General features: G+C 41.4%; 1 protein-coding gene across 1 annotated transcript in view; it reads left to right on the top strand.

Annotated features, from left to right (window-relative positions):
* The window catches only part of IGSF5 (immunoglobulin superfamily member 5), a 31026-nt gene extending 17943 nt beyond the window's left edge, over positions 1–13083 (top strand). Inside the window, exons 6-8 of the mRNA XM_074572558.1 lie at positions 1129–1241; positions 3243–3319; positions 12288–13083. Of these exons, the coding sequence (XP_074428659.1) occupies positions 1129–1241; positions 3243–3319; positions 12288–12356 (259 nt within the window). The 3' untranslated portion in view covers positions 12357–13083. The remainder of the gene's footprint in view (positions 1–1128; positions 1242–3242; positions 3320–12287) is intronic.
* The last annotated feature ends 542 nt before the right edge of the window (positions 13084–13625 follow it).

A 13625-nucleotide genomic window follows, 5' to 3' on the forward strand; every position in this document is an offset into this window, starting at 1 on the left:
TATTTCCCCCTTCTCCTACAAATCCCTGGGTTGTCATAGTCCTGACATCAATTTGTGCTTACCACTCCAGAAACCTAGGCAAAGGTGGACCCGAGACCATCCTGGAGAGGAGTCCACGGTAGGAACAGATGAATAGTAGCATCTCTTCTAGCATAAGAGATTCGAGTAAAAAGGTACTCTTCTAGTTGTGCAGCTATGCAGGTCACTGTTCTGCAAATTCAGAGACGTGTAACTTTAACCAAGGAAGTTCTATCAACTTCATTGTGGCTATGCTCACTTGTACATTTCAAAGTGAAAGATTAACTTTGGAGTGAATGTATCACTTAGGAGCTAACTGTGGTGATGTGAGATAACATGTTGCCATCCAGTACCTAAAAAGGGGGCCTACAGGAGAGACGGGGAGGGGCTCTTTTATCAGGGAGTGGAGCAATAGGACGAGGGGTGATGGTTTTAACCTGAAAGAGGGCAGATTTAGATTAGATATTAGGAAGAAATTCTTTACAGTGAGGGCAGTGAGGCACTGGAACAGGTTGCCCAGAGAAGTTGTGGATGGCCCATCCCTGGCAGTGTTCAAGGCCAGGCTGGATGGGGCTTTGGGCAGCCTGGTATAGAGGAAGATGTCCCTGCCCAGGGCAGGGGGGTTGGAACTAGGTGATCTTCAAGGTCCATTCCAACTCTAACCATTCTATGATTCTATGAACATGCTTTCTTTTTGCAGGGGACGGGGGGGGGCTGAAATCACAAAAATTATGAGCTGTCATAAGTGACCTAGGTGGTGTTCCATTATTGGGCCACTGAATATCCTGTAATTTATAATTTTTATTATTCAGTTCAAAATTAATTTCCTACCAAACCTATGATCTGGAACGGGGTCTTCACTCTTTGAAGATCGCTCACTTTATTTTCCTGCTTTCTGATAATGCAGCTGATGGAAACTTTCTAAACAGAATTTCAGAGGTGATGCTTATATGGGACAAGATTTGTACTAGCTAATTACTTGGAAGGCTCAGATATGTTTTTTGCACTTATTTTTTCTGAAGGAAGACATCCAATTTTTTCTCTGTAGCCTACTGCCCAAGAGTTCTTATATCATAATGAAGTTCTAATGACAGACCTTTTTGTTTCTAGAAAAGTTTCAGCTGAGAAGAAAACAGATGGCGATTTGAAAAACAGGCAAAGGCGTGGTAGTGAAAATCAGGGATACATTCCAGAGGAACGGTGGAATACAGAATACATCCCAAGTGAGTCTAAGCCATTAAATCACATATTGTCAAACTGCTTCTCAACATAGGCATTTGGGACAACATGTCAAGTAATTACACTACAAGATTTCACAATACTTTGTGAAGAACTTGTGCTTGGCCTGAACCTCTTCAGAACATTTTGGATTTTCTAGAGTATGGTCCTTCAAAAGTATTGAGAAAACATCAGAGTTCTTTGCAGTTGAATTTAGTTTTAGTCCTGGATTTGTTTTTTGTTTTTTTTAAAGTCCTTCATTCTTCCAAATATCTTCTGTGGCCAAAGGTGTAAGTACTGGATTCCCATACGATAGCCAATTTAGATAACATTTTGCAGTTAGTCTGTTATAACAAAAAAATCCACCACCACCACCAAAAAAAAAAAGAAAAGAAAAGAAAAAAAGGCAGTTAGTGAACTACGATTTTACTGGTAAATGACTAAGGCATTATAAATTCTAGTCCTTAAGCACAAAGACTCTTCAAAAGCAAATGTAAATCTCCACCAAATCGTTACCCACCACTTGCATTTATAACCACATTATTATCAAAACGTTTAATCAAACACTTAATGACATAAAATTATTGTGCAGTCTATAATCCAGGCATAAATCCTTTTCTCTCTAACAAATAAATTGTGAAGAAATTAGTGTAGTGGAGAGATTTCAAGAGCATGTGGTATTGTAAAATGTAGCAGTTATAAAAAATAAAAGGAAAACTAAGTAAACCTGGACAAATTGATTCTACTGGGCCCTAGATGGGCTCCTCTCATATTCATTACTGTGCTGCGTTGACCTTGGCTGGCCACTCAGTGCTTAACAGGTCACTCTATCACCCCCCCTTTTCAACAGGACAGGGGAAGAAAATAAGATGGAAAAGCTCATGGGTCAAGATAAGGAAGGGGAGATCACTCACCAATTGCTGCCATGGGCAAAGCAGACTCCACTCAGGGAAGATGAATTTAATTTATTGCCAATTAATAACATAATAAGATAATGAGAAAGAAAAACAAAACTAAAACACCTCCCCCACCCCTACTTCTTTGAAAGCTCAACTTGCTTCCTAGCTCATCTACCTCCTCCCCACAAGCAGTGCAGGGGGACAGGGAATAGGGGCTGTTGTCAGTCCATAACGCATTGTCTCTGCTGCTTTTTCCTCCTGACACCCTTCCCCTGCTCCAGTGTGGGTTCATCCCACAGGACACAATCCTTCACCAACTTCTCCAATGTGTGTCTTTCCTATGGGCTGCAGTTCTTCAAGACCTGTTCCAGCCTGGGTCCTTTCCATGGTACACTCCTTCAGAAATGGAGTGCTCCAGTGTGGGTCACAGCTCCTGCCAGCAAACCTGCTCTTTCATGGGTTCCTCTCCATGGGGCCACAGCTCCAGCTAGGACCCTGGTCCAGTGTGGGCTCTCCACAGGCTGTAGCTTCCCTCAGGGCACATCCACCTGCTGTGGCATGGGGTACTCCCCAGGCTGCAGGGTGGATATCTGCTCCACCGTGATCCTTCACGGGCTGCAGGGTGACAACCTGCATCACCATGGTCTTCTTGATGGGCTGCAGGGGAATCTCTGCCCTGGTACATGGAGCACCTCCTCACCTCCCTTCTTCACTGACCTTGGTGTCTGCAGGGCTGTTTCTCTTACATTTTCTCACTCCTCTTTCCCAGCTCCTGTTGTGCAGCATTTTTTACCCTTTCTTAAATATGTTATCGCAGGGGTGCTGTCAGTGTCTCTGGTGGGCTCAGCTTTGGCCAGTAGCAGAAGCGTCTTGGAGCCAGCTGGAACTGTCTCTGTCCAACATGGGGGCAACTCCTGGTGTCTTCTCATGGAAGAGAGAAGACAAGCTCCCCCCTCTAAAAAAAACCTTGCCGTGTTAGCCCATCAAGTTAGCTAGATTTTGGCTTACAATATCAAATCATATTTAGCTGTATTCCTGCATGGCTTGTGCCATGTTCATGCCATGGTGGACACCAAATAACAGTAATCTTGTATATTCTTGTTACAGGAAGTCCCTCTGAGTCCCCAATGTCTTCAAAGTTCACTGACCCTGCTGCAGATCTACATAAGAGTTCTATACCAAAGGTAATTGTAATGCTGATATCTTGACCTTTTTGTTCCCACAGAGTGTATCGTACTATATCAAAATATCGATTTTGGGTAGAGGTAGACATTTATAAGTCAATTACAGCTGTAATTGGGTAAATAGAATGTTCCTTCAGCATTTCTGAATGTTTGATTTATAAGGATAAGTGTCCCAGGTGTTAGCCTCAGACTTAGATTGATTTGGGTAGAGGATGGGAGGTGAGGGAGAAACAACACACCCTGATATTTGGAAGAAATGTCTAATAAACCTTTTGTCACATCTGTTGTCCTCAGCACCCTGCTACTTCTTCCTCCTCACCTCCCAGGCTAAAGTTATGAAGTCATAGACTTCCCCTCATATATTCATACAATCATAGAATATCTCAAGTTGGAAGGGACCTGTAAGTCCAACTCCCTGTTCCTCGCAGGACTACCTAAAACTAAACCATATGACTAAGAGCATCATCCAGCTGCTCCTTGAACTCTGACAGGCATTCAGTCAGTGTCTGCTCTTTCCTTTACATTTCCTCCAAATGTCAGCTAGACCTTTCTGCTGGCCAGCATGATGGGTAGCCCTGGCTGGGACAGGGCTTTCCTGTAAGTAAAGCCAATTGTCTTTTCATCATTCCTGGGATTAAAAAGTCTCCTCCTTTCTCTCCACAAGCCCGTTTATTACCATTAATTAATTTTTTCAGCCTTGCCAGACAGAGTAACTCTGGCTTGACTTTTGAGAATTTACCTCCTCTGTGCATGTTATACATTAAACCATTATAATGTGGAGGTTTGCTTTGCTCTGGGCATGTAATAACTCTGGACAGCTGTTATATAGGTGCCCTTGCCAAAGCGAAGGTCTGCAATATTTTTGTTATTCTCCCCAGTTGCCAGACTGGATGAGATGTGAGTATAAGATGAAGGCACTGTTGAAGGTGGAGTTTGAGGTTCCTTTGCGAACCCAGTGCAGATGCAATACGTAAATGTGCGTTTTCTCTGGATCGTTTCTTGATTTTATTTTCCAACTACACTTCCGCATTGTGGAAGTTGGTTCAGTCAGGAACTTTACACTAATCTTAGAGACCTTTGGTATCTGGGCAGTAAATGATGGAAGGGGAAGCATGCAGCTAACATCCAGTCCGCCCTAGAGCTTTGCCCCCTTTCCACATGTCTAACATGTAAAGAGGTAGAGCTCAGCGTTTATTCCTCTACCTTTTCTGTTCTCAGCTACCTCCGTTCTGAAGGGTGGTGCTGGGCTCTTTTAGCTTCTAGTACAACAGCAACGTGGATCTTCATTTATGCCACAGATTTGTAAAATACATTTAGCACCTCCATGATGGGTTTTGCCAATATTCTCTTGGGAAAGCGGCAGTAATGTGGTACCGAGTTCACTCCTCAACACAGTGACAACTCATTTATTTTTGAAGAGCTGTTTCAACATCTACAATGCAGAAATCTGTCTTGGGATGACATTGCATATAAATCATAGCAGAGTGTGTCTAGTTCTTTTGGCACACAATGAAATTTAGGATGTACTCAATCAATGATTAAAACAATGATCAAAATAATAACAGTAAAAATAATAGCAATGATACTGATGTATTTATGGCTGGTAGTTATTATGTTTGACGCTAATTACTTGTCAAACAAAATACTATTAAAGCAAAGCTGAAAAGCATGTATAAAACAGCTGAGGGTTTAGTGTGGATCTATAACCCTGAACAACAGTTTCAGACAGTGTTTGATATGCTTATGAACAGGATTATAAGGCACTGGCTATGTCTACATGTACTGGGCATGTGGCACAGTATGGTCTGCTCTGAGAAGCAGAAGAGATAGTGCTGAGGACCGCGTATCCTTGCTATACACATTTCAGGGGAAGACGGTAACTTCAGTTAGCTGTAGCCATTTCCCACTCACTGGGTGCTCGTTGGTGGTTGATAGGAGCTGGTCGTGCACCGAGGGGGCATCAAGCCATTTGGTGTCATCTGAAAGGGATCCACTTTGGGTGCTCTCAGACAGATCCACAGTGAGAATGACAGTGTTGTCAGTAAGGTCCATCAGGAGACCGGTTCACAAGTGTTGGGTTCATGCTCCTGATTCAAACTGAAACACGAATGTAGGTGCAGCCGTGCATGTCAAGTGCTAGATTAGATGGCCAAGGAGGTCCCTTGCAGCCCAGTGGCTAAGGAAACATTGAGATCCATCAGAGGCACACGGCATAACATCGAACCATTTCTGTTAAACCATTTGTCCCTGGACAGTATTTGGTACAACTCTGTTACAGTAGCTTCTAGCTGTATCAGTAACCGCATGCATATTTTTGAAAAATATCAAGAGATAATCTAGAGGTAAAAATAATTTGTAACTGTTTTCAGTATGTTGGAGGAATATTTAGCAATCTAAAAATGGCCTGTGAAGACGAACTATTTCACAGTTTGAACTGGGCTTCTCAGTATACTGTGATGGCCCCATCTTGTATGTACAAGATCTGCTATAGGTGGATGAAGGTTTACCTTAAATTGTCTATTTGCAGTTCACGATTTAAGTTTATGGGATTATATACAAACATAGTAAAACATTTCCCAGACAAAAAAATGTGTTTTTCTTTTACATTCGTAACCTTCCCTGTTAACTGCATAATAGAGGTTTTCTGACATGGATGCATTTTAATAAAGTTCAATCACTGCTGTTGCCAATGTATTGCATAATAAACATTATGGTGCTCTTTCTTTCATTAGAACATATTTCTTGTCAAGTAGGAGAAATCAGACAGCAAGCCATTTAACTGTGTGCTGATTAGTGAGGAATCAAACAATCTCTTCAGAAACCACCTGCCTTCCTACCACTGCATTTTCTGAGCATAGAAAGTTGTGAGTTGGCTTTCCCTGCCTGGGCATTGGAACCATTCCCAAAGGTTTTTCGTCTTTATTCTTCTGGACTTTGTAATGAGAAATAGAGGCTAAAAAAACAGGAGGAAGAGGAGTTATGCAGAGAATTTTTTCCACAGAGGAGGTCATAAAAAGGTGGACTCCAGCAAATTGCCTCTCTCTCCCTGGATAACCAGGAAAAATGAGCAAACATCCTTGCAGTGCTTCTGTGGAGGTCAAGGAGGAGTGAAGAACCCAGGTCCTCTCTCAGGACCAGGGTGAGGAGGGAACAAGGAGCCCATCTACTGATGGAAAGCGTCACAGAGGCTGAAGATCTAAAGCCTTTTCTCTCTGCCTCTGCAAGGTGGAAGAAGTTAGGATTTCTGCAGTTGGCTTCCTTGTCACTTATGGGATCAGGATTAACCACAGCAATAAGGCCAGAAAATGGGTCCATATGGGCAAAGTTTGAATGGAGAGTTTTAAAATTAGAAGCAGCTCAGAGATGCGGGGACAAGATGAAAAGCAGGGCAATCGCAGTGGATGAAGATTTTTCAAGTTAGCATTTTGACGAGACAGAGGTGATAACATCTGCTACACAGCCCATTCCTACCGCTCTCAGGAGAAAACTGGATGGAAATTTTAAGCACAGGTCAGAGCCATCAGGCAGTTTCCCCAGGGGTCTCTGAGAGTAACAGCTTCAAATTTAATCCCTTCTTTTGCATATGTAAAAAGTTACATTTTTAAATGATTTGAGAGATTAATGGAGACTTTGTATCAAAGGTTTTGTTTCCTCAGAAGTCCTTGCCCATGGGCCCAACCAGGTACAAAGCCTGAAATACCTGCTGTGGGTTTCATTTTAAAAGGTGACAACAGAAAACCACTTAGGTCAGCTATTGGCAATCCAACCTCTTTGCATCAGAAACTAATGCAAAATGTTCACAGAAGATAAATGTTTCCCAGCGATTGCACTGATCAATTCACAACATGAACAAAAGATCTGGCAAATCATCTTAGGAAAAAGTAATACCTCAGCGAAGAAGAAGGGGGAAAAAAAAGTGTGTGAGACATTTAAAAAATGATGAATATCGAGCTAAATTATTGAGCTGAGGAAAAAATTACCAGCCACTGGAAGAGGAGGCCAGGAACATCAGTTAGGGGTGCTGGGAGGTCTTCATTCTGATTACATTAGCCAAGAAAAGGTCAAATGGAGAGTAGAGTTACAGGCTTCTATTTAATTGCATATTTTGTTACTGTCAGCGGTGGGAGGAGAGTGATCCTTGCTCCTAGTACCAGGGCTGAGCTGCAGGCCAAATGGGTGTTAGGGACCAAGGTCCCATCCAAGGGGGAATTGTTTCTTGTGCCCTGACCCATTTCACAGAGCTCCTTCCAAAACCCAAGTGCAGTGAGGGGGCCCTAGACCTTTGCTCTAGCAGATTTTGGGGCAGTCCCACAGACAGTTTAGCCTGAACAGGGGCCGTTGGCCAGTTCTGCCAGGTCCTGAGGGCCACCTCCAAGGAACTGCATTTTTCCAAGTCCCACCGCTACAAAAGGAGCTCTGAGGACTCAGCATCTTGCAGGACTGGACAGTCTCTTCCGCAAGCCTCATAATTAGTCCATTTAATATGCTGTAAATGTCTCTATGGCAAATCAGAACACCATTTTGTAAGAGGGAGTGAGTGCTCATTCATAGTGGGCCGGATTCATCTCTGGTGTAATTCAGCTGACTTCAGCACAGCTCCATGAGGTTTGCACTTGCCACCACAGCCACACTCTTCCTCTCCAGTCCAGAGTGAGTCATGGCTCTGTTAATGGGGAAGGATCTATTTTTCTTCTTAACTACTCCAAATGGCACTCTATAAACTGGAAATATTATTTAGTTGTGGTTGTGGTTTTATACTGGGAAGGAAACGAATGATGAATTGTAGCTCCATTTACTGCACTGTGTATAACTGCTCTGACTCTGAGGATTGTTCGAGACGAAAAATTAAGCTATCAAAATCAAATTAAAAGGCCAATAAAATAGAAATATAAACCAATGACAGCAAATAATTTTACCCTTACTGATGAAATGTACTGTAGACTGTGTCATGCTATGATATTCACTGGTCAGCGTATCTTGATTAAGAGAGCAATAAATATTGATGATACAGATATAGAAAAGGCAGGTGCAGTTTATAGTATAATTTTTGAAGTGTCTGTGGAGGAAGGGGAGGAGTGAAGTTACGTGGGTGGGATTAACCTGTGAAGAAATGAGAAGGAATTTCCAGGCTGTGTGTCTATTGATGGACAGGGAAATGTGGCAAGTGTATGAAAAGCCGACAGGCTGGAATTGGTTTGCTATTTGAAGCAATGGTGTATCTGAATTATTTTGAGGGTATCCAGAACTTTTGGGTGGGTGTTTTCCTGTAAATGAAGTGAATTTGAAATGAGAATCCAGGGAAGGGAGGAAAATAACCCTCAAAACCAGAAAGCTATGTCTCCCTGATTTTTTGTTCTAACAGTTAGCCAAATGTGTGATGCATGCAGACACATTTGGAAGTACTCCTACCACATTAATTTCAGCAATTTGTTCTAATGCAGTTAGACTTGGATTTTTCTTGGCTGGCTAATAGCAGGCAAAGCCTTCAGTTTATCACACGTTTCCACAGCGTCAGTGTTGGAGGAGCTGCCATCTGTCAAATCAATTTAAAGATCAGAGCCCTGTTTCATAATGCCAGATGTGTGTTCATCATTCATATCACTGATGTCATATGGGTTGCAAAAATGACTACAACATGCTTGTAATAGCAGAAGTCCTTCTTTCATTGACTGAAGATCAGTATTCAAAACATCCCTGAAATCAGCGGATACACACACTCATTTTACCTTCTGATTCATCCATGTATTGCTAGCTTTCTTTTTTTTTTTTTTTGTCTGGCTGAAGGGCTGGAAAGTTTTGGGCATCTGTTTCCCTAACCAAACCAACAGACCATGCAAAGCTTTTCCCAGCGTAATAGTCCCTTTATAGTAAACCCTATAAAAAACCATCCAGCTCAGATGATAAGTCAACAGGGCAGACTTTGAAACACGTGACTGTCAAATATCCATGGTTAACTAGATGCCAAGCTGACAGTACAAAGAGATTTAAAACCGTGTAAAGGAAATGCTGACGATATTGCATCCTTACTGAGAAAGGGGACCACCTTAGAAACTTGCTCCTGCAATGTTGGGCTGTGCAGTGAACCACTAGAGTTGTCTTTTGTTCCTTCTGATGTGGGATGTAGTGAATAATGAAACCATTTTTTCTCAGCCAAAGACTGGCAGGACCAGTAGAGCACTGAATTAATCTGAAGAAGAAACAACTTTGAAATCAAAACCAAGCAGAGACTCTAGCAGCTGTTGCATATCAGGGTTTAAATATGAAATGGTTGCTGTGGTCTCACTCCTCTGCATTTGGTATTTGTAATGTGTTATACGTGATCTTCTATCGCATCAGAAAATGAGGTTTGGGTCACTGACAGCAGCCTCCATTTCAATGAAGCTGAATCCGGGGAACTGCAACCTCAGTGAGGCTGTGCTACTTCAGAGAAAGCTCCACAGAAAATGGGCCAGTACACAGCATGAGTTGATTGAAATTCATGAAATTATTCATTAATTGATATCAGAGCGCAGTGAGAATAAAATGTAAGTAACCCAGGGCATTTGCTCTGAAGCAAATAACTCTGAAAGATGCAGCAGGGCAGAGGTGAACCATCATGGGCACAGTCCCCATCCCAGGGGCAAACTTGCTGCTCGGTTCCTCCTTTGGTCTTGAGGAGAAATGGCACGACAAGGCAGGGGCAGGATGGCTCATTCTTACACGTGAGATTTTTAAAGCAAGAGAGGCATGCTTGGCTTACATTTTCCCCAGTGCTGGCAGGCAAGAATAGGGCAGTCTATCCAGCTGGTGCTAGTCCTCTGGCTCCCTCCTATTCAAAATCATATGCAAACCAAATTCTTCATTAGTATTTCCTACTAATGGCTATAAACACTGTGTCTTTCAGCAAGATTACTTGTGAACTTTCTGATTAATATGTTGGTTTTTTTTTTCCCTTTAGTAAATCTGAGTGCAACACAGTATTTTTTGTGCAACAAGCTCTGGGAAATACTCCCACCCCTGTATTTTGCTAAACATGGGATTCAAATAATGGCCTATTTCAGGAAGTTTCAGAGACAGCGCTCAATGAGGTGCTCTTGGACCCCCTCTGAAACTTTCTGGTTATCCAAGTATGCTAACTAGTTCAGTATACTTTATACTCAAAGGACAGCCCACAGTATCTGGGAATACTTGCTTTCCACAAACATAATGCTTGCCTTCAGCATTTTTCAGATGTTTGTTTTGGTTTTTTTTCCATTCTACTTGTAAATTTGTTATTTTGGTGGGGAGCAGTAGTAGGGAGCTTCTCAAAACCTCTGTCCTAGTGAGAATGCCTGCCATAGCAGACCTGTAAGTGAGCAGTCAGGAAACGCCAAAGAACTGTTCTGCCATAAATGGAGCAAATCTCATCATATGTTAATCTCCAGGGTGACACAGACCAGAGGAAACTTCTGATGTGCTCTGGAAATGAATGAGCGATGTCTTTGCTGAGCACCAGTAAGGTTTTTGGGCTGAACTGCAAGAAATTAAGTGCAGCAGAGAGATCTTGGAAAAGGTGTCTTGAGCAGAGGCAGGCAACCCTGTTACTTCCCAGAGCACCTCTCCTCTCTGCAGAAATAAACAGCAAAGAAGGGTAAATTTAGAAAACAGCAGCATGTTCTAGCAACAAAAAAGGGGTGGGAAGGTGGAGGGGGGGGAGAGAGAGAGTTGTGTTTAAAACAGAAAGCAGCTGTCTTATGAAATGTTTCTAGGATAGTTATATTTATCCCATGGTTTTCCTTGAGGTGCTGGGACTCATTAAATACCAGAGACATGTTGTCCACCTTTGTTATCTAACATTTTCCTCTATGGCTTATTCAATAATGTATAGGTACCAAATGCATTATTTAATATGTTTAATACTGGAAGAATACCAAGGCAATACAGACTGTACATGATTAATGCTCCATAAACAAAACACAAGAAGATTGGTCAATAGTTAGGAACCAGCATGGGCTGGTTTGATAAAAAATTTCACTGGGAAGAACAGTGAAATTTCCATTATTTTCCAAGGGCTTGAGACAGGTGGGGAAGTTGCAAGAAACAGTAGCCATCAGCTAGCATCTACTTGGAGGTGGATAAAACCAACACTGGGGCTGCCTGCAGCAAACCACTGGACTGTAGTGTTACATTTAGGAAGCTCTATGAAAATACATGTTTATAACTTTGGAATAAATTTTCATTCCTTAGAGTTACTTTTTAATTATCTAGGTGAGTTCTCATTACCACATTTAAATATCCGAAGTGTGTGTTTTGTGAATGCATTTGAGAATGAATTTTTCTTTGTCTTTTCCTCTGCAACGATATTTTGTAAACACGCATAAGTAATTAGGACTGGAAATCCTCTGCACTGATTTCAAATGAAGAAAGGGTTTTCAAAACTGCTGAGCATTTGCCCTGCGCTGATCCCACTGGGGTCAGTTTGAAAACAGGCTGCTGTCAGTGCAAGTGGAATCATGCCAGTCATGGGAACCTTAAAAAAAGCCTGCCTTGAATAAACACTGAGATGTTGAGAGTGGTCTTTCAGATACATGAAACAATGGTGTGCTTATTGATGCAACTTCTAACGTATTTGGAAAGCAATGTCAGATGTTAAGTTTTTCTTAACAGCTTAATGAGTAGTTTCTTTAAGAGAACCAGAGGAGAAACACCCAACATCATGTTTTGCTAAAAAGAATATAAACTGCAGAGTCCACAGGATGTTCTCAGATAACATAAGGCCAATTAATGAATTCCCCGAACTGACATCAGTGTGTTGCATGTGAAGCTTTTGTTTTGTTCTGCTGTTCATCCTTTCCTTTTTATTTAGGTTTTGAGTGGGTTGCTGATGATAGATTTCATTTTGGTATAATTCTTTGGGGTGGGGCTGTGGCAGGTAACCTCTTGAGGACCCTTGCAAGACTGCTTTTCTAGGATTTCTTTTAGTTCTATAACTGCTTTTACTCTCCCCTAGGTGCGACCTCAAAGACGTACTGAATATCCGATCAGCCCAAAGAAAACCAGAAACGTGACACTTGTTTAGGATGTGCTTCTCCAGGAAATTTCTCTATCAGTTGCATTTCACACTTTTGGATGGCTTTGTGCAATAGAGAGGGGTTAACACCAGTTGTCTCACTTTAAGCCATAAGTTATTTTTCATTTTATCCTCATGTAATGAAATAAAATTGCAACCTTTATAATATAGTATATGATATCTCAGCAAAATAATGGACATAAATGACAGCCTTAACTTCAGAGACAATGAATTTGATGGGGTTCTACAACAACATGTGCTTTGGGTCCCAAGGAAATCAGCAAAATTCCTATCAGACCGAAGTGTTAGATTATCCACAGCAAGATCCAGCACTGGAACTGCAAGAGATTTATTAGTTCTGAAGAAATGGTTAATAATAATACTGGTTAATATGATATCTACTGGGTTTTTTTATGTACTTCGTGTACAGCTGATCATTTTGAGCTTATAGATCAACAACATTTTAAAATTTCTGTAATAAAATCAAGGGAAGTTTTCATGAGGGCTGTTTCAGAATTTCTAACAAAACTATCTTTGGATGAGAAATGAATTTGTTTCATTTCAGTTCGTTCTTTTGTTAAAGGTATTTGTCTTAAATCCGATGTTCCACTTTTAAATAAAAAACAATCGCTCATGTGCCAAAAAAAACCTATTTTGATTGAAATGCAAAAATCTTAAGCTGAAAAATGTGGATTTGAATCTCGTGACTTTTAAGAGTTGTTGCTTGAATGCTTTATGTCTTCCGTTCTACTTGTGGGCCGAGTTTGGCAGCCAAATGACTTGGGTCACAGCAAATGGTGGCTGCTGGTATTCCTGATAGACCCTGTTGTTTCGTCAGGGATAGGGGTGGCAACGACCACGGGAAATGCACTTTAGCTAGGCAAACCTGTCAGTAGAGCAGATCTGGCACATGGACCCTATATGTGCCTTCCCAATCTAAAGATTATGATTTCTAGATGAAATGTCTTGTCTGAAATTTTGTTTTTCATAATAAAAAAGTTTGAGCTTATTATTTTTCTACAAAAAGGCAAACTTCTTCCAGAAAAACATGTTATTTTCAGTGTACTCATCTTTCTACCCACTCAAAGCATTCTGAATTATTCAGCGTTTTGCATGTTAATCTTTTGTATGCACTAATGCAGGTGCTCTTTGAGTGCTGAGAGAAGCTGCTACACAGAGTTACTTTCAGTGATTATCTGTGCAACAAAAATAAGACATTTGAAACCTGATCGCAGGATAAAGAAGTTGTTTTGCATGTTTAGCATTTGGCATCTCATT

Source organism: Larus michahellis, chromosome 1 (genome assembly GCF_964199755.1).
Source record: "Larus michahellis chromosome 1, bLarMic1.1, whole genome shotgun sequence".
Classification (NCBI taxonomy): Eukaryota; Metazoa; Chordata; class Aves; order Charadriiformes; family Laridae; genus Larus; species Larus michahellis.